The 19,472-nt window shown below is 43.6% G+C and overlaps 1 protein-coding gene across 3 annotated transcripts in view; it reads left to right on the top strand.

The window, feature by feature from the left end:
- ptpro (protein tyrosine phosphatase receptor type O) overlaps positions 1-19,472 on the top strand; it is a 42,211-nt gene that overhangs the window by 2,136 nt on the left and 20,603 nt on the right. For all 3 annotated transcript variants that reach the window (XM_026146736.1, XM_026146735.1, XM_026146733.1), the window contains exons 2-13: positions 7,467-7,728; positions 9,846-10,001; positions 10,926-11,078; positions 11,374-11,895; positions 11,974-12,135; positions 12,288-12,484; positions 12,614-12,734; positions 12,847-13,040; positions 13,126-13,237; positions 13,873-14,036; positions 15,471-15,591; positions 16,696-16,832. In XM_026146736.1, coding sequence (XP_026002521.1) covers positions 7,467-7,728; positions 9,846-10,001; positions 10,926-11,078; positions 11,374-11,895; positions 11,974-12,135; positions 12,288-12,484; positions 12,614-12,734; positions 12,847-13,040; positions 13,126-13,237; positions 13,873-14,036; positions 15,471-15,591; positions 16,696-16,832 — 2,301 coding nt within the window. The remainder of the gene's footprint in view (positions 1-7,466; positions 7,729-9,845; positions 10,002-10,925; positions 11,079-11,373; positions 11,896-11,973; positions 12,136-12,287; positions 12,485-12,613; positions 12,735-12,846; positions 13,041-13,125; positions 13,238-13,872; positions 14,037-15,470; positions 15,592-16,695; positions 16,833-19,472) is intronic.

The raw sequence follows: 19,472 nt of genomic DNA, 5'->3' as shown, positions 1-19,472 counted from the left end.
TGATGAAATGTTGAGTTTGGCACCTGAAAACTTCAGAGAACTTCCTGTTTAGCTGTTACTTATGTATTCTGGCTTCCTACCACAGTCCAAAGACATGCAGTTAGGTTACGTCTACACTAGCCCGGATAAAATGGAAAACGGTGTATACATCTGAAAACACTCCGCGTCCACACTATTGTTTTCATTTGTTTTCACAGAGTTGTTCATCCACATTGAAACGCAATACAGGAAACACGTATTGCGTTCAAGCAAGACAATTCGACCTGCCTGATTTCTGTCTGCCGTTTATTTACTTTTCGGCTCTTTGAAATGTCGCGGAAAAGCACAGAGTTTTTTAAAACAATGAGGTGGAGTTGTTGCTCCAGCGCCCCTGCAATCCTGAAAAAGATAAGCGGCAGAGAATGGATGGATGGATGGATGACTTTTGTACATGCGGGTGTAGAGGTGGGAATAGGGGGCGTGTTGTGGGTCCTATTAGTGTTTGGATGAGCTTGGAGTTCAGAGGTCAGATAATAACAGCGGTTTTTTGTATTTTTAGGAAATTGTTTAATGTCAATCAGCTGTTCTCATTATTGTGGCTGTGACATCATCAGTGAGATTTATGGGTGATGCGTGAGCCATCACGTCCTCAGATCTGCATCATGGTTCTGGGGTCACTTCTGGACTGTAAGCCCACAGTAACCATGTGGCGCCGGCTGTGACTCAGAGATCTGTTTAAGTCGGCGCTCCACACGGTCTCTGAATATTCACACATTCGTGACTTTAATGTGCGTCTTGGATTACGTTGGAGGGTTTATCCCTGTATGTGACAGAGGGCAATAATGTGAGGGCATAATCAGAGCGGCGGAGGGTTAACAGAGGCCCGATTAGAATTTAATCAGAGTTAGATCTGCAGAGCAAACACTGAGCTTCTTCTTTGAGCCGCCATGTCGCCCATGCGATTCAGCTGCAGCCGAGTGGAATAACAACGAGTACAACCTCAGACACCCAGAACAGAGGCTGGACGGGCTTCTTTAGGTCAAAGGTTTATAAAGAGCAAGTGCCAGAATGATCCAGAGCCAATCACCACACACGACCAGTCTTCATCCTTCCTCATCCTCTCTGTAGAACATGGAAGGTTCTTCCTGCTTCAGCCCTCTTTCAGAATAACAGTTATCACAGCTCGACTTTGGGTTTTTATCTCCCTACTAATGGGAACGTTTACTTTGAAAGGTCTTATAAATAAGATAGGCTTCCTGTTGGCTTTGATTGTGTAATCAGCTGATGGACCTTTTACGTGTTGTTAGTCACATGATGATGGTTATGGTGAGCTGATGAAGAGAAGGTGATTCGCCACTTTTCCTGCTGAGCTCTAATGAAACGTTTAGGAAGGTCACTAAAGAAGCTCCTCCACCTCCAGCTCCACCACCATGATGCATTGGGATCTGATGAAGGACTGAAAATGATCAACTTCACCCTGAAGCTCTGTGTCATTTCAGAATCCAGACGGTGAGAACAGAAAGCCTCCACGGAGGGACGCATTGTCATTGATTGGTCCACAGTTTCACATGGGGCCATCTGATTGGTTGAATCTAAAATATATATGGAGCTGCAGATCCTTCTGGATCTTTTCTAGTGACAGGCGATGAAAATGAGGTTCACTGAACCCCTCAGTCCACATTTAAGGTCAAGAAAAACATCACTTACAGTAACGTGTTGAATTTAATTCCAGAAGTTAACTTTTAGTTTCCTTCCTCGTGTTCTTTACCAGAGCGTCTTCACATGAGTTAAGACAAACTTCCCTAATGGACATTAGAGGAACTGCAGCTTTTGGAGTTGATACTTACTTATAAGAAGTTTCTTCTCCATTTTTTGATTACAGCAATGAGCCCCAGCCCTAAATGTCGGACATTTTACCTTATTGTGGTCACATTACCTCATTAGGCTTGTTATAGTACTTGAAATAATCAACCAATCAAGTCCCTGTTCCAGCTTCTTAAGTGTGGGAAAAACATTTTCAGTCTCTTTCTGTTTTTTTACAGATCTTGAGAGCCGTAAACTCGCTTCCCGGCGTTTGATGCCCGATGTTTGTACCTCTGCGTTCCGCTTCATTCGGTTTGGTTGTTGCAGCAGCTTCTTCTGTGGGAACCTGCTTTGGAGAGCTCGTTGGAAAGGTTCTCATTGTTCTGTGAATGAGGCAGAGAGCTGTCAGCCATCTTTTGTTATTCCGGTGAAAGGAAGCACCGCATGAAAAGACCTCTGAGCCTCACCAGGCTACATAAAGAAAAGTGGAGATTTTAGTGTAACACTCTTGTAAGAGAGAGGCCAGAAACATGATGAAGGAAAGGCCTCAGATTGGATTTCATCAGAAAAAAACACCAAGCTGAACTTTTCCACGCAGGAAAAATAGAGTCAAGAGGAATCTGCAGAAGTTGTGAGGCTCAGGTTGTTTTTAGAGTTATGAAATTTACCCTCACCAGACTACATTCAAAAAAGGGAAGATTTACTCTGCTCTAATCAAGCCAAAAAGTCTGAGGTGAGCCATAAAAGTCTGAAAAAAGCCCATCCAGAACACCCCCCCCCCGTCTTCCCCACCTGCCTCCACACAGCTTTGCAGGTTTGCATGATAATGCTGGCAGCTGCCTGAGGGTGAAGCCTCCCGACCCCTGACTCCACCCCCTGTTGGCTGTCCGTCTGCAGCCATTCACAGGGTCACATTCATTCACTTACTCAGAATCACTTTCCCCTCATGAAAGGATGAGCTGGTGTCCTGACACAACTCTGAGGATTCAGTGTTTTTAGTTTTAGTTTCTACGCTCTGTTTGCTTCTTTCAGTTCATTTGTATTATTTAGAAATTTTAGTGTTACTTTAATTTTGATCTTTTTTATGATCAGCCTACAGTTGTAAGAAGTTCAGAACAAGTTTTACAATAGAAACACTCATCAGGACCTGATCATTAACACAGTTTAATACAGGGGTGTCCAACTCCAGGCCTCAAGGGCTGGTGTCCTACAGACTTTAGATGTGTCTTTGATGCAACACAGCTGATTTAAATGACTAAATTACCTCCTCAACATGTCTTGAAGTTCTCCACAGGCCTGGTAATGAACTAATCATTTGATTCAGGTGTGTTGACCCAGGGTGATATCTAAAACCTGCTGGACACCGGCCTTTGAGGCCTGGAGTTGGACACCCCTGGTTTAATAGAAGCCAAAACCTGCAGTTCCTCTAGCACCCAGCAGAGGCCAAAGCAGTGAGTCAGTCTCCATAGACTGTAATGTTAAAAACTTTACAGCAGAAATAAACATGTTTACAGCCTGATACAGAAGTGTTGTGGTCTCTATAGATAATTTCCCCCTTCATTACAACTGTACCAAACTTTTGTTAAGGAATAAAGATAAGAGTAAGTAAAAGAGAGGAATGAGAAGAAAAGCGTCTCTATACGCAGATGACACAGTTCTATATACAGGAGAAGAAGGAGACTAACAGTTTATCTGGGGTTTATATCAGGAGTTAGAGACACAAACAACTGCACAAGAGGAGAATATTATTGTAAGTCACCTTATTAACTTGCATTAGAGCTTAAAGTTTGCATTATTAGAAGCGTGGCCTCTACCTGCAACCTGCCTTATGTCAACTAATTTGAGTCTCTTAACTGGACCTCTGGACCATATTTGTGCTGTTGGAGCCTTTGGGAGCATTTTTAATTACTTTATCAGACCAATAATATGGCTGCTGTGAGATTACTGTACTAACAGGCTATCCAGGAAGTCTGAGCACCAGTTTTAGGAATTTATTTGGATGTTACCAATTAGCAGGCATCAGCGTCTGTATGTTGTTCCCATACAGTTTTTTCTAAGATGAGTCCAAAAACCAGTGACTGCTTCCATCTTTTATTTACAGTGTGTCGTTACAGACATTGATTGAAAGAAAATTGATCAGTGCTGACAGACCATTGATGTTGTTTTGTTCCTGTCTGAGTATGTACGGCAGTGCTTGACCCTCAGAAAGTCTGTGATCTGCAGAGAAATCGAAAACCTTTCTCTTTGGAAAAGTGTAAGCGGTGCTGAGTGTGTAGCTCTTGGAGCTGTAGGATTAGTTGGACAGTTAATGAGTGAACAGTGGGTGAAACTAAAGATAACCTGAGGAAATGTGTTGCAGGTTTTGATGTTCAGGCTCTCAGAGGATCTTCTTATTGACCAAACTCGCTGATCAGTGAAACAGCTGGGGTCATGTGATTCTGGCCCGATGTGGGGGCTGGGGGTACATTAGTAGCATTGAGCCCCCATGCTCTGCAGCGTCTCCGTGGTAATCCTGCTGCGCCGCCACCCACCCTAAACGTGGTGCTCCTTTCATCACTGTTGCCATGGCGACAGCAGAGCAGTGGAGCCTTGAATGAGTCAGTGTGGATTTTCTCTTCCACTCTCACTCAGGCTGATGTCGATGGTTGCAATGTGGCGACAGCTCGGGTTGTCACGATACTTGAATTTCTAACTCATCACTGATCCCCAAGAGAGTATTGCATATATGGGAATACTGCAGTACCACAGGAAAAATTAGAGGCTTTAGTGTTTTTCTTTTAAATAGAGACTGGAACAATACAAACAACAACAGAAGTAACAACAGTAACTATGTGACTGGTACTTTAAGGTTGTTTCTGTGCAGCTTCTGGTCGACTTTTCTGCTTCGGTCATAAAGACAAACCGGTCTGTCCACTGACCTCTGAACTTCCTCCTGAAGCTGTGCCTAGTGTTAGTGATGGGAGGGGTTCTTTCAACTCAGAATAGCTGTCTGATCAGATTGTAATTTAAGTATTGATTAATATCTGAGTATCAATTTTTGCCATCTAAAATAAGTTTTCAAAACTTGATTGTGTGAAGCTGACATATACATTCAGCTCATTTTGAAACTTATTTTTACTCTTGGAATTTGAACTGGATATTGGTGCAGCCCCTTAATTGGTCCTCTGAAACAAGCTGTTTTAGCTTCTCCCTGAAAGCACACTATCTTCTGATTGACTAACTTCACAGGCATGCAGAGGGGCAGCACCCAGAGGTTATGAGGTGTACTACAGTGAAACAATATATCCACGACAGATAATAAGAAAATAAAGAATAGGTACCCTTTAATTTAGAAAGTAGAAAGCGGCTTGTGGATTGTGATTAAATATGTTCTGGAGGTTCGTGTTCCCATTAGGATCAGCTCATCTACCACCTCCATCAGGTTATTGATTAAGCTCTAAACAATGAGAGCCATGCTCCACATATGAATCAAATCAAAACAAAATGACATAATCATGAATTAATTCTAAAAAAAAAAGTTTTGTTTTTCAAAATAAGGGCAACCTCCACAAGGTTGTAGATAGCTAAGACTTTCCACATTTTAAGAACTGAAGAAACCTCTTGAATAAGAGGTGAAATGCCTTCAAGAAATTTAAAGAAGTCCACCTGCCACCTGCTTGCTTTCCAAGCTCCTTAGATTATCGTGACCTTAATGACAGAAAACCTAGACAGACAGAAGAACAATTTCATTTTGATCCAACATCCAACTTCCTCCAAATACCCTGACTTCCAGCTTCAGGAAAGTAAAGAGGTACAGTTGAGTATCACCTGCATACAGGAAAAAGCTCAGTTAGATGTACTGTTGATGTAAGTACAGAAAAGAGGAGGACCCAGGATCGAGCCATGAGGTGCACCACACAGTCAGTTTCCTTTCCACAAACAAACCTATGTTCTTCCTTTTTCTTTATCTAACTCCACAAATAGACCTCAGCACCTCCTCCCCCACCTCCCTTCCCATCTTTATGGACCTGCTCTGTCCAAATACCGTACCACAGCAGTCATTAAGCCAGAGTGCCGGCCTGGCATTTTAAAAGGCCAAACCAGAGTAGGCTGAGCTTTTATTTGCCTCCTTTCTATAGAGAGAGAGAGAGAGATTTATCTTCTACAGTCTAATGTGGAGGCGTGCTGTTAGAGGAGGTGAAGCTTCGTAGGCGGAGGTCGTTCACAGAGAGTTTTAACAGCAGTTGAAGGAAAATACAAAAGTTTTATATCAGGCACAGCAATTACAAAGATGGCTCTTTGATAAAACTGATAGTTTTATTTGATTCTGCATACATCATACAGAACATTTCCCTCATCTCTTTAATGGCTTTTTGAGAGAATTTGTGTGAAACACTGAATGATAACAGTTTTATCATTTTTAGATCATATATACTGTATTTACACAGTGTGTTTTTGTGTTCTTTAAATAGAAGTCAATTGATGTTTTCAACCTGAGGGTTTGTTTTTTTTTCAGCGATCCAAATGTCTGTAAAGTCTAGATTGAGGTTACACTGTATTCTTATTAAGCACAGCGCTAAAAAGACAGTAAAACCAGAGCCTGTGTCCTGCATGGAGGAGTTGGGATAATGGTTGTTCTCAGCTGAAAGGTTCAGAAATGTTTCCTTCCTGGATGTAGGTCAGCTCCTGCTACACTTTACATTTACTAACATTTAACCCGCTTCGCTTTCTCTGTTTGTCGCTGAATATTTAACGTCCTCACGGTGTCAGGGTAGATTCCATCATGCCTCGGTGCAGCACACGTTCGTGACTGTTTGAAATGTGGGTCAGGTTCTGTGCGGATGGATAATCTGCTCCGCAGTCACAGCAGGTCGCAGTGCTTTCATGAAGCTGCTGTAGGCAATCGTGTCACTGAGCTGCTGCTGATCCACAAACAGGAAACACAGGCTCTAACCGACCGATCCGACCTCAGCCGGAGCGCAGCCGCTCTTAGATAAGATACATGGAAACTGACGGCACAATAAATACACAGAACCAAAACACACGAATCCAAGAATTAGTTTGACACTTCTGTATGGTTTTATCATCAGGAAGAAAAAAAAAACTCCTTTAAGGTGGAATCAGCTGACATCTCCTGTTTCAGACCAGGAACCAATCAGTGACCAGTATCAAATAGTGGGTTGTAACTGAATGAAATGTGTGGTGCTGTGATCATGTGATTCAATCAGCAGCGTGACCTTTATGCACACGGATGGTGCTTGGCGGGGAGTCGACCTCCTGATGTCAGATTTAACGAAGGCAGACCAGCCTGCTCAGCTCAGGACAGGAGAGACAAGAACACAAATCATCTTTGCGCTCAGTGTGAGAGGCTGTGCAGCTTTTGAGCTGTTTTCACTTTTGATTTCTTAACTTTCAGAAATAAATCATGTTCTGTTCCATGTTTCTTCCTGGACTCCACCAGAGCTGCTCTGCATTATTCACAGTTAATAATAATCCTTCTTTATCTAAACAAAGCTGTCTCTTTAATAACCCCTATCCGAGAGCCCACTTTCTTCTGATTGGCCTATTCTGGGAATCCTGTTGAGGGGCAGGATCCAGTGCGTTTGGGCCTCACCAGAGCTCAGCGGGTCAGAGTGAAAGGAGCTGCTTCATCTAAGCTGAAATAAACTTTAACCTCTTTGTTTGCTCACATTTTTCTTTTTCAGAGCATGACGGCGTTCCAGGCGACCGTAAACGACGAAGGTTTGATTGTGGCGACTTTGGATAGCTCAGACCTGCAGGAGAACGTCACGGCGTATGCGGTGCAGATCTCTGGAGAACCTCGAACCATCCTGATCCAGTTCGTAAACACCAGCGAGCCTCTGCTGTACAACGCCTCCTTCCACGGCCTCTGCTACACGGTGGGGCTGCTGCTCAGACGGGGACAGGCTTGGTCCCGCCCCATGAAGACAGTTGCCGTGCTCACGAGTAAGAACCTCTCCAATCACGGGGTTGGGGGTTCAAAATCACTGATTCTGATATTACAGGATCGCACCATGTTTAGCTGCTGGCCTTTACAGGAAATAAACCTGAGAGTCACTGCTTTCCATTTTTAATAACCTGGAACGTCATTTTGGACATTTCTGATGTTTTCTGATGTTTTTAAAACCAGTTAAACGATCAACTGAAATAATCAGCAGACTGTTTTTACCTTCAAATTCTCTTAGCTTGATCATCATCGGTGACTGCAGAAGTCAATGCTGTAAAAGTCTGATTTATCTGGATTATTCTGTAGATTTAAGCTTTAAAAGTGGTTGAGGTTTGTTTAATTGATTATGTGTAATACAGGAGCATACAGGGAGTGCAGAATTATTAGGCAAATGAGTATTTTGTCCACATCATCCTCTTCATGCATGTTGTCTTACTCCAAGCTGTATAGGCTCGAAAGCCTACTACCAATTAAGCATATTAGGTGATGTGCATCTCTGTAATGAGAAGGGGTGTGGTCTAATGACATCAACACCCCATATCAGGTGTGCATAATTATTAGGCAACGTCCTTTCCTTTGGCAAAATGGGTCAAAAGAAGGACTTGACAGGCTCAGAAAAGTCAAAAATAGTGAGATATCTTGCAGAGGGATGCAGCAGTCTCAACATTGCAAAGCTTCTGAAGCGTGATCATCGAACAATCAAGCGTTTCATTCAAAATAGTCAACAGGGTCGCAAGAAGCGTGTGGAAAAACCAAGTCGCCAAATAACTGCCCATGAACTGAGAAAAGTCAAGCGTGCAGCTGCCAAGATGCCACTTGCCACCAGTTTGGCCATATTTCAGAGCTGCAACATCACTGGAGTGCCCAAAAGCACAAGGTGTGCAATACTCAGAGACATGGCCAAGGTAAGAAAGGCTGAAAGACGACCACCACTGAACAAGACACACAAGCTGAAACGTCAAGACTGGGCCAAGAAATATCTCAAGACTGATTTTTCTAAGGTTTTATGGACTGATGAAATGAGAGTGAGTCTTGATGGGCCAGATGGATGGGCCTGTGGCTGGATTGGTAAAGGGCAGAGAGCTCCAGTCCGACTCAGACGCCAGCAAGGTGGAGGTGGAGTACTGGTTTGGGCTGGTATCATCAAAGATGAGCTTGTGGGGCCTTTTCGGGTTGAGGATGGAGTCAAGCTCAACTCCCAGTCCTACTGCCAGTTTCTGGAAGACACCTTCTTCAAGCAGTGGTACAGGAAGAAGTCTGCATCCTTCAAGAAAAACATGATTTTCATGCAGGACAATGCTCCATCACACGCGTCCAAGTACTCCACAGCGTGGCTGGCAAGAAGGGTATAAAAGAAGAAAAACAAATGACATGGCCACCTTGTTCACCTGATCTGAACCCCATTGAGAACCTGTGGTCCATCATCAAATGTGAGATTTACAAGGAGGGAAAACAGTACACCTCTCTGAACAGTGTCTGGGAGGCTGTGGTTGCTGCTGCACGCAATGTTGATGGTGAACAGATCAAAACACTGACAGAATCCATGGATGGCAGGCTTTTGAGTGTCCTTGCAAAGAAAGGTGGCTATATTGGTCGCTGATTTGTTTTTGTTTTGTTTTTGAATGTCAGAAATGTATATTTGTGAATGTGGAGATGTTATATTGGTGTCACTGGTAAAAATAAATTGAAATGGGTATATATTTGTTTTTTGTTAAGTTGCCTAATAATTCTGCACAGTAATCGTCACCTGCACACACAGATATCCCCCTAAAATAGCTAAAACTAAAAACAAACTAAAAACTACTTCCAAAAACATTCAGCTTTGATATTAATGAGTTTTTTGGGTTCATTGAGAACATGGTTGTTGTTCAATAATAAAGTTATTCCTCAAAAATACAACTTGCCTAATAATTCTGCACTCCCTGTATATGAAGGAGAATTATCCTCAACATGAGGATAATTCTCCTTAAAAAAAACCTGTTGTTGCAAGGATTAGGAAAATGTTATTATTTTTTAAATTTTGCATATTAGACATGTAGTTCAAATAAAGGGCTTACATCTCTGTTCTGTAGTTCTGTGATCGTGATGTTCGACTCAGTTTCGTTTGTCTCTTCAGAGCCGCTTCCTGTCCGCAGCGCTCAGATATTGGACTATAAGGAGGCTCCAGAGACTGGCGTGGTGTTTGAAATCGATCCTCCGACCAGAAACGTCTTCAGCAGAGTCAACATCAGCTACGCTGAAGGACAGGAGCGCCGATCGATGCTCTATAAAGGTAGAACATTTCATTCTGTTTGTATGAGTGGGTGCTATTTAGTGTAATTTAGTGTTTTGTAAACCAATATGAGCCTTCTGCCTGAATGTGAGGACAGTTATTGTAGTTCACAGTCTCACTGGGAGGTGAAGGCACGTGAGTAGCGATAGAAGAATGTGTCTGTCTGAATAAATGCCCGGCCCCTTCCAAACTGAAGATTCTGATTGGGTAGAAATCCTCCGGGGAACTCTGGTGCGCCCTTGCCTTTCTCTAATGGAAAGCATTTCTGAAAGCACGTTATTCCACTTAAAGCGGCTTGAGACAACTGATGTTGTGATTTGGTGTTATATATAAATAAAACTAAATTGAGCTGAACCAAGTTATTTCAAGTTTACCTGCACACACCTCAGTGGAGGCAAATATAAAGGAAAGAGGACCCAGGATTGACCCCCGAGGGACTCCATTTCAATTCAATTCAATTTATTTATAAAGCACCGAATCACAACAACAGTCGCCTCAAGGCGCTTCATATTGTAAGGTAGACCCTACAATAATACACACAGAGAAAAACCTAGCAATCATATGACCCCCAATGAGCAAGCACTTTGGCGACAGTGGGAAGGAAAAACTCCATTTTAACAGGAAGAAACCTCTGACAGAACCAGGCTCAGGGAGCTGCGACCGGTTGGGGGAGTGAGAAGGAAGACAGTGTAAAAGACATGCTGTGGAAGAGAGCCAGAGATTAATAACAAGTATGATTCAGTGCTGAGGGGTCTATTAACACATAGTGAGTGAGAAAGACCAGACCTGATTTCAGCTGCTCCAGACTCATAGTCGCTCAGTGCTTTGGTGTTCATGTCCTGACTGCTGACAGATGTTAACACAGCTCCAGGAATAAAGAGAGTGTTTTTGTGCTAACAGTTTCTTTCTGCTTGTTGTTTGTAGATTTCTACAGGGGGAAGACAGTGTTTAAGCACTGGTTACCGGGGATGTGTTACCGAAACATCACCTTCCAGCTGATCTCAGAGGCCACCGTGTACCAAACTGCACTGGTGACCCACAGTGACATCACTCACACACCGCTGCATCATCGGACAGGTGAGGCCCCTCCCACTGTGAGAGTCCAGTGCTTGCTCTGTACTGAGTAGATTAGATTGGCTCTGAGGCAGACCTTCCTGCATGAAGCTCTAAGTTCTACTTTCAGGAATCGTTGCCTTAGTAAATACAGTGATCAGGTCTGGAGAACATGGCGGCCCGGTTCAGAGGCCTCCAGCGAGGACCTGCTGCCTCATTTTTTTAAACAGTGATGTATGATGAGACGGGAGGAGCTTCGTCTGGCGAGCTGACTAGCCATTTCCTGCTCAGAATAATTCACTCCCCTCTCTCCCCCCAGTGCCCCACCCTCCCCTCAACATCTCCTATAAGATCATCCATTTGAGCCAGAGGGCAGCTCCAGGTCAGCTCCCCGACATGCTCCCACATGATAGTGGGCAGCGATCCCCCCGCCAGGCCCGGGACGTCCCACTGATGGAGGAGCGGGAGGAGGAGGAGACCCAGGCTGAGGAGAATACCTCAGATGAGGTAATAGGAGTCACTTACGCCCCCTTCAACTCCACAAAAGTGTTGACGGTGAGCGCCCCCATTGATGTGAACAACAGCCGCACGGAGGAGGCAGAGCCTTCGAGCTACTGGCTGGATCCGACGGAGCCATCTCCTGCCGACAAGGATGAGGAGTTCGTTAATGGCGTGCTGCCCGAGTACGAAGACTCCAACGAGCCGGGCTCGGCCATGGCACTCCCTGCCGAGCCTTCTGTCCTGCCCACCAGGCTTCCGCCAATCCTTTTGGAACTGCGCTGGCTGCCACCGCGCCCACCCACCAGCTACGACGGTTTCAACGTCTACATCTACAGAGATGGTAAGCAGGAAGCAGCTGAATAAAGAACATCTCAGATGTTCCCGTGTTGGCATCTGAACCTCTCGCTCTGCTCCTCAGGTAACTCGACAGAAACAGCGACGGTGGATGAAAGCACTCACGAGTTCTTTACAGAGTTAACGGAGCCGGGAATATACCGTGTGCAAGTGACCACACTGAGCTCGTCTGGAGACTGCGAGTCCCGAGAGAGCAGTGGGGACACTGCCTTCACCTTCTACCTCGGTAAGTGTACAGGAAGTGATTATGGCGCATGCAGCATCGTGTGGCAATAAAGGATGGATTCAATCAAATGCATCTTTGTTCTAGTGTTGTCATTGTTAACGTAATCCACTTCCTGTTGACCTGCTCCTTCGCTGGTTTATTAATGGTTACAGGTCCCAGCGGCGAGCTGCTGGAGGACCTGCGAGAGCGTCCTCAAGCCGTTAGCGTCAGGCTGCTGGACTCGAGCACCGCTGCCATCTCCTGGGCGCCATCGTCGCAGAACCACAATGGGAGCCTGGTGTCAGTGGTTTCCACCACCTGCCTGAAGCCCAGCCTGAGCCAGAGGATGGAGAACACCTACTGCAGCGAGGTATGGCACGGCACTCATCACTGGCCGCGCACCGCAGATTGAAGCTCACACAGGGGGGGGGGGTCTTTTGAATAAATAATAAAAAAAATTTTTTAATACATATATATGTGTTTAACTATATAATCACAGGAAAACTCGACGAGTGACATCATCACCAACCTGACGCCGGGTGCTCAATACCGGGTGGTCGTCTATCACACCAATGGACCCCTGATCAGCCCGCCGTCGGAGCCCGTCATCATCGATATCGGTGAGCGTCACTTTATCACTTTATGCGTCTTTTTCAGTCCCACTTCCTGTTCACTGCTCCTGTTCTTCCTGTTCCACTCTTAAATCCCGCCTGTGTCGGTGTGCTGTGTCAGAGCCCACCGGCGTGCGCGAGCTCACCGTTTACCCCCTGAGTCCAACGGCGGTGATCCTCAGCTGGCAGCGTCCATACCACGTTGCCTTCAGGAAATACGTGTTGCAGACCTTCTTCTTCAACCCCGTCACGCTTGCCTCTGAGTGGACCACCTACTACGAGATCGCCGCCACCGCCTCCGTCATCGCCTCAGTGGTAACCAGTCTGTCTCCGTCACAGGAAACATTTCATGGCACCATGCCACGTCCACCTCACCGTATTTGTCTCTATTTCCTCTCAGAGGGTGACTGACTTGCTGCCTGCCTGGTATTATAATTTCCGTGTTTCCATGGTGACGTGGGGTGACCCACCGCTCAGCTGCTGCGAAAGCTCCACCGTGAGCTTCGTCACAGGTAATGCCTCACCGCTGCAAGGACGCTGCGAGGGAGGCTGGGCCAGGATCCAGCAAACACACTTAGACTTAAAAATAGAATAAATAGACTTTTAAATTTGTTTTTACTGATTTATTTAGTTTTTATATAAAGAGACATTTAGACACATAATTTCAAGCCATTTTTTCTTCATGAATATTTTTTATTCTTCTGTATTCATCCATCAGCTCTAAAAATAAATAAAAAATAAATTAAGAAATAAAAACATGCAAAATTAAAACACATTTTAGTGTTCAACATTTTAAATTTTTTTTTAAAATTTTGTTTAAATATTACTCAATTTGGTCACTCCCTGAAATAATACAATAAATATACAATTTAAAATTTATGCATAAAAATAGAAATAAATAAAATAAATGTATATTTTTAATGATCTAATTCATTTTGTTTTTATTTTATATCTTTTTCTGGGTTTACTGATAATGCAGCTCACAGATGAAGAACAAAACGCATAAATTTTTATTGTTTCTTACGTTTTTTGTTTTTTTTTAATTTTGGCTTTTATTTGCTGATATTTCTTGTGAAGATCCAGACGGCACATCTTTAATGTGTCTGCAAACGTATGATGCAGGTCTCCTTCCTCTTCCTCCTCTCAGCTCCCGAGGCGCCTCACATCTCCTCTGTGGATTACTCTCATGGCATTCTGTACGTCCGCTGGACATACGGCGAGCTCTTCATTGACCTGTCGCACTCAAGGATGCTGCACTGGCAAGTGGTCGCTGTCGGGAAGAAGGGACCGGAGAAGACGTACTCCGTTGACGTGAGTCCAGACACATCTGTCTAGGTGTTCACGACACTCTGAGACACGTTCTTGCTGTTTTAGGTGTATTTGTGCGTTTGTGTGGTGATGAGTGTGTCTCCAGCAGCAGCTCATTATTTCAGGGTCGAGCGGAGCTGTTATTGACTCTCTCCTTCGGGTTGGTTCGATGGTCTGATTAGCAGCAGGAGAATGACCTGCAGACGTCGCTGCTCTACGAGTCCAATTACCACCGTAGCCTGAGCTCGCTTCTGTGATCAAGTGTCTGAGGGTCCCAAGCCATGTTGGAGGTTTAATTGAGAGTGTATACAAATGGCGTGTAGATGTCAACTATATTCAGGATGTTAAGCAGTCTTCATTTCTACTAGATTGCTACTAATAGTTCTGATAAATGTGTAAACAATTAAACCAGCTTACAAAAACACAACAAACAAGAGAAATGTAACTTTATTTTGAAGAATTTATGTGAAATAGAAATCTCAGTAATGAGCATTGACCTCGGGGACTGAAACCAAAAATTACACTTCCTTTTCCAAATGTGGTCAAATGTGTATATAAAAGATGAGCATAGCCACCATGACATCATTCATTAGTTTTGTTAGCATTCTGGGCGCCAGCTCGTTGTTTTCTTGTTTCTTAAAATGTTTGTTTTGTTTGGATAAGAGGGTGGAATGCTAAGTTATCATCTAATGCTAGCTAACTTGGTTAGCATTGTTTAGCAAAGTTTGTCTCTATAATAACCTCACAGCAGCTTTATTATTGGTCAGATAATGTCATTAAAAATGCTCCAAAAGACTCCAACAACACAAACACAGTCCAGAGGTCCAGTTTGCTAAATGTAAGCCTAACTGACAGCTGGCAGCTACAGCCACCTGTCAGTCAAAGAGGCCACACCCCTAATGATGTAACCTGAGAGTTTCTGCGGACTCCATCACTGCTGGGGCCTCTGCTGGAGGTTAGAGGACATGGCTTTGCAAAGCAATGGCTAATGTCACATTGGTGATGTCCATCTTTTATATACAGTCTGTTCGGTCTTTGAGGTTGAATGTAATTTAAAATTATAATTAGATATAAGAGTACAAAGACTGAGTCAGCAGGTCTGCAAAAGTTTAATGAAGCTTCCACACTCAGAGCTGATCATTTATATTTAATCGTTAGTTCGTGGAAGCAGACGGTCACAGTGACTAAATGGAGACACAGACAGCTGTGAGGATTTACTGCAGGGATATTTTTAGTTTTATTCAGGGCAGATTAAAAAGATATTTTAGGAAAATACCTGCACTGTTAATCTTTCAGCAGCTCCGCGTGGGACAGAGGCAGAGCAGAATATGACCCTATCAGATGGAGGAAGGGGGCACTCAGGACTGACTGTGTGCACGCTGTTCAAGTGTTATTTACATGTTGTTTACGTGTTGTTTACATGTGGTGCTGTGTCAGGTGACTCGGAATGTGATGCGGGCAAGCCTCCCTCTGCCTCCTGGAGACATCTACAACCTGACGGTGACGGCATGCACAGAGCGCAGCAGGAACACGTCCACGCCAAACATCATCAAACTGGGTCAGCGAGTATTCACTGCAATTAACAAAGATATAATAACTCTAAGAAAAACAAAGAATACAAAGGTATTCACTGCTAACAGACTAACTCCCCCAAAGTTCCCAGAGTGCTTTTTCAAAAGAATCATCCCAGTTTTCTTGAGAAAGCATAAATGATTTATATTAGTACACTATAACTGAACAATATTTTCACCCCACTGAAAGGCCGACCTTTAACTCTGTAATTCTCAGAGCTGTAAAATTGAGTTAAAGGGAGGGTTAGCTTCTGGATTACACTCAGTATTAAACTCCAGTAAAAGTTTGAGCTGTTGCTGAGAAAGCATCACGCATTAAACCAAAGAAATCACTTTAGACCTGAGAAAAAGAATCAGTTATGCTCATAAAGCAGGAGGTGGATTTAGAAAATTATCAAGTTATAATGTTGAGTAATGAGGCTGCAGACTGAGAACAATTCCACTTCTGCAGAAGAGACACCTTCGTGTCAGACTGAAGTATGTTGAGGACGATCTGGGGGCAGATCTGGAGGAACCTGAGAGGTTCTCCAAAGCAGAACGGGCTGGGATCATTTAGGAGATGAGTGTGAGACACTGAGCAGGCTTTTTTTTTTTTTTGGAATACTTTAGTTCCTGTGTGCAAATTACAACAATGTAAGCATCCAAAATAAAACCAGGATGTTTGGAAGAGCTATGCAGCACTTCTTTTTCATGGGGGTAAAAATTCTGTCCTTGTGATAGGATGACGTATAAAACGTGTTTGCTGTTTCTGTCAGTTTGTAGAGAGATAATTGAGAAAATGAAACACTGGGCTGCAGGAGTTTTAAAACGTGAAGGATGTAAGTGGGAAAGACGTCTCGGTGCTGATCGCCGCGCGGCAGCCTCTCTGCTTGTTAATCTGTGCTGTGGGTCTGAGGTCAGACTCACAGAGTGAACATGAAACTTCATTTTCTCCACTTCCCCTTCTGAGCGTATCAGACTATTTCAGTCCTCCTCAGAGGAAGTGCGGGGTCTTTAGCAAGCTTCGGCTCGGCTCGGCCCTGCAGTTCACCACTGCAGTTCGTCCTGTACTGTAAGCTCTCGTGAAGGGTTTTCACTGCTGTTTCCTGCAGAGCCGGCTCCTCCCAGATCGCTGTATGCCGTCAACGCCACTCACTCGTCCGTGACTCTGCTGTGGACCGAGGAGGGAGTGGTCGACTATTACCAGGTCCTCTGCAGACCCAGCAAAGCCAGCAAGGAGCAGCTCAAGGTAAAAGTGCTTCAGCCATGCTCTATATCAGCTTTCATTGCCTCAGCTGCAGGTCTGAGACGATTAGGAAAGGATTACAAAAGAGCGAGATTACAAGTTAGTTTCAGCTCTGCAAGTGTTTTCTGTTTTAACTCATACAAATTCATTCATTTCAAAGATTTTTCTATGTTGTTCAGACATTAAGTCAACCAAACTTTTGTTAATTGTGAAAATAAAAATGTGATGCGCAGATAAATCAATAATAAAGGAACTACTTTTGTGTTTTGCTGATCTGAAAGTTTCTGAGATAATCCCGCAGAAATGTGGAAGTTGTTAAACATGAGATGAGATGACATGCTGATGAGAAATAAACCAGACAGATCGAGTGAGGACCGAGGATCGATCCCTGGGGAACTCCAAGCCTCATTTTAGCTGCTACAACTAAAAAGTTCGATTTTTGCAAATCAGATTTTAATTGCTGTAGAAACAAAGAGGAGGAATGACAGAAGTCGCAGACGTTTTCTTCGAGCATCAGCGTGAATAAATTCATTGAGGCTCTCTCAGGCTGGTGAATTTGTTTCATATTGGCCACATGGGATCTGTATTAACAGTTTTCTGATCATGTGACCCAAAGAATAATAAAATGCAGTAATCAATAATCCCAAACTGAAGCTCCCTGAACACAGTAATGAACCCGGACACAGACACAGGGGACCAGGTTTGCAGAGATAACGAGCTGCTGATGCTGAACACGTGTTTTTACCTGCAGGCTTGAAATTTAGTTTGTTCCCAAGCTAACGAGCTGGATGCCGGCTTTAATTAAAGAACTGAAAGTGTGATCAAAGCTGAAAGCAGAATAGAGTGAGTTCACATCTAAGGGAGATGGTTGATTGTTTCCTTCTTTTATTTTAGCTGTTTAAAACTTGAGAGTAGACTGACTCAAAATAAACTCACACAAAGCCTGAAGTCTGCAGTAAAACATGATGACATGTCATGAAATGCCTGGGTCTTGTGGTCGGGGTGTCCTGCAGCGAGTTGAAAAGCTTTCATGGTGTCTCGAAATGAATCAGATTATATATAAAAGGATGAGTCAGCGTCAAATTATAGGAGGTCCAAAACTCGAGCTCTTCAGCACCATAAACCAGTTGAAACTTTTCACTTTCAGTCTGAGACCAAACTCAGATCTGTGAGGACTCTGATGTGATTGGTTGCATTTGACCCACACCAGCTGAGGTGGAGAGAGCACGATCGGCCTGATATTGTTGGGACAGTAAAACAAGATTATTTTTATACAGCTGGCGTATATCCCTTTAAGCAGTTAAATAATGACAAATGGCAAACAATTGGGAAATCTGTTGTTTCGCATCTGAAAGGAAAAAAATCAGCTGATTTCTGATCAGATTTTTTGAGCGTCTGTCAGTCTTAAAGTCTATAGGAGAAGAGTTTAGAAAACATGGTTTTCTTCCCGTATCGAGCTTTCATCCCTGACTGTGTTTTGTTGTTTTTTAACGTCCTTTCAGTGTAATGGCTGGTTTACCGTCTGCAGGCGGAAGTTTTTTTTATCATGAAAGCAAAGTGATGTCCCAAAGAGCCGCTCAGCACCTGTGTTTGCTGGTGCGAGTTGGTGTTTATGTGGATCAGTTGCAGCTAATCTCATTAGAAAGCTTAAAAGTGAAATAAATCTTTTATTTTGGAAATAAATCCTACTTTACTTTTAAAAAGAGAGAAAAAAAATTTCTGCCTGTGATGCATTTGGATGATTTGACCACAACCTCTCGGGTCATCTGCACGTTAGAACCCAAAGCCTCTGACAGCAGGAAACTTACAGCTGTTTCCAGCTGTGCTCCAAAACAGCTGCTTTTGGAGTCATCAGACAGGTTTTTTCTGCAGATGATGAAGAACATGGTGAAGGAGGCGTGTTTTCGTTGTGGATGGCTGTGGATCACATATATGTGCTGCGTGGTATCTGTGGGATGCTGTGAGTTTGTACAGCAGCTGACTCGCTAAGAGAACATTTTTGATATGAGTCCAGCTTTCAGGTAAAATAAAGGCGAATGACTGCAGGGAGGTTAGCAGGAACTGGTGTTGGAGGTCTGGACCTTGAGAACAGAAACTTGGTCACATCCATGGTTCCATATGAAGAGGTAGGCGATAAAAGGAGACTAACAAAAAGGATTTAGATAGGCCTAGTGCTGCCAAGGGTAATTTGGCAACACGTGTGCAGAGATGCAGGTCAATAAGATGTCTGATCGTAGAATGGCAAGGAAAGCTTCAGGCTGTTGTTAATGATTCAAACTTGAGTGCACTGCTCGGTGGTTTCTGTCCAGTGAGAAGTCTCTCGTTTGACCAAATTTAAAATTAGAGTTGCAGAAACAGGAAGTGCCACGTAACCATGGAAATATTTGGGAAAATTAAGACAGTACAATTTTCTTTAGCTTCTTCTTTTTAAACGTCTTGACAGATTTAGCAGTGAAGCACATACTGGAACCAGGGTTATAGTAGTAACAACAACAAAACACCAAAGAGTTTTGGAAAATGTGAAATATGTGGTCATAAACAAAAATACACTTTTAGTGATTCAGTCTTACTGCTCAGCACCAGGCTGGGGTCAGCAGCCGCTCAGCCCTTTGTCTTTATCTGGACTACAAATCTGACCTCTTC

The sequence above is a fragment of the Astatotilapia calliptera genome, chromosome 17 (assembly GCF_900246225.1).
Source record: "Astatotilapia calliptera chromosome 17, fAstCal1.2, whole genome shotgun sequence".
Classification (NCBI taxonomy): domain Eukaryota; kingdom Metazoa; phylum Chordata; class Actinopteri; order Cichliformes; family Cichlidae; genus Astatotilapia; species Astatotilapia calliptera.
This window is presented reverse-complemented; position numbering and strand designations above follow the sequence as displayed.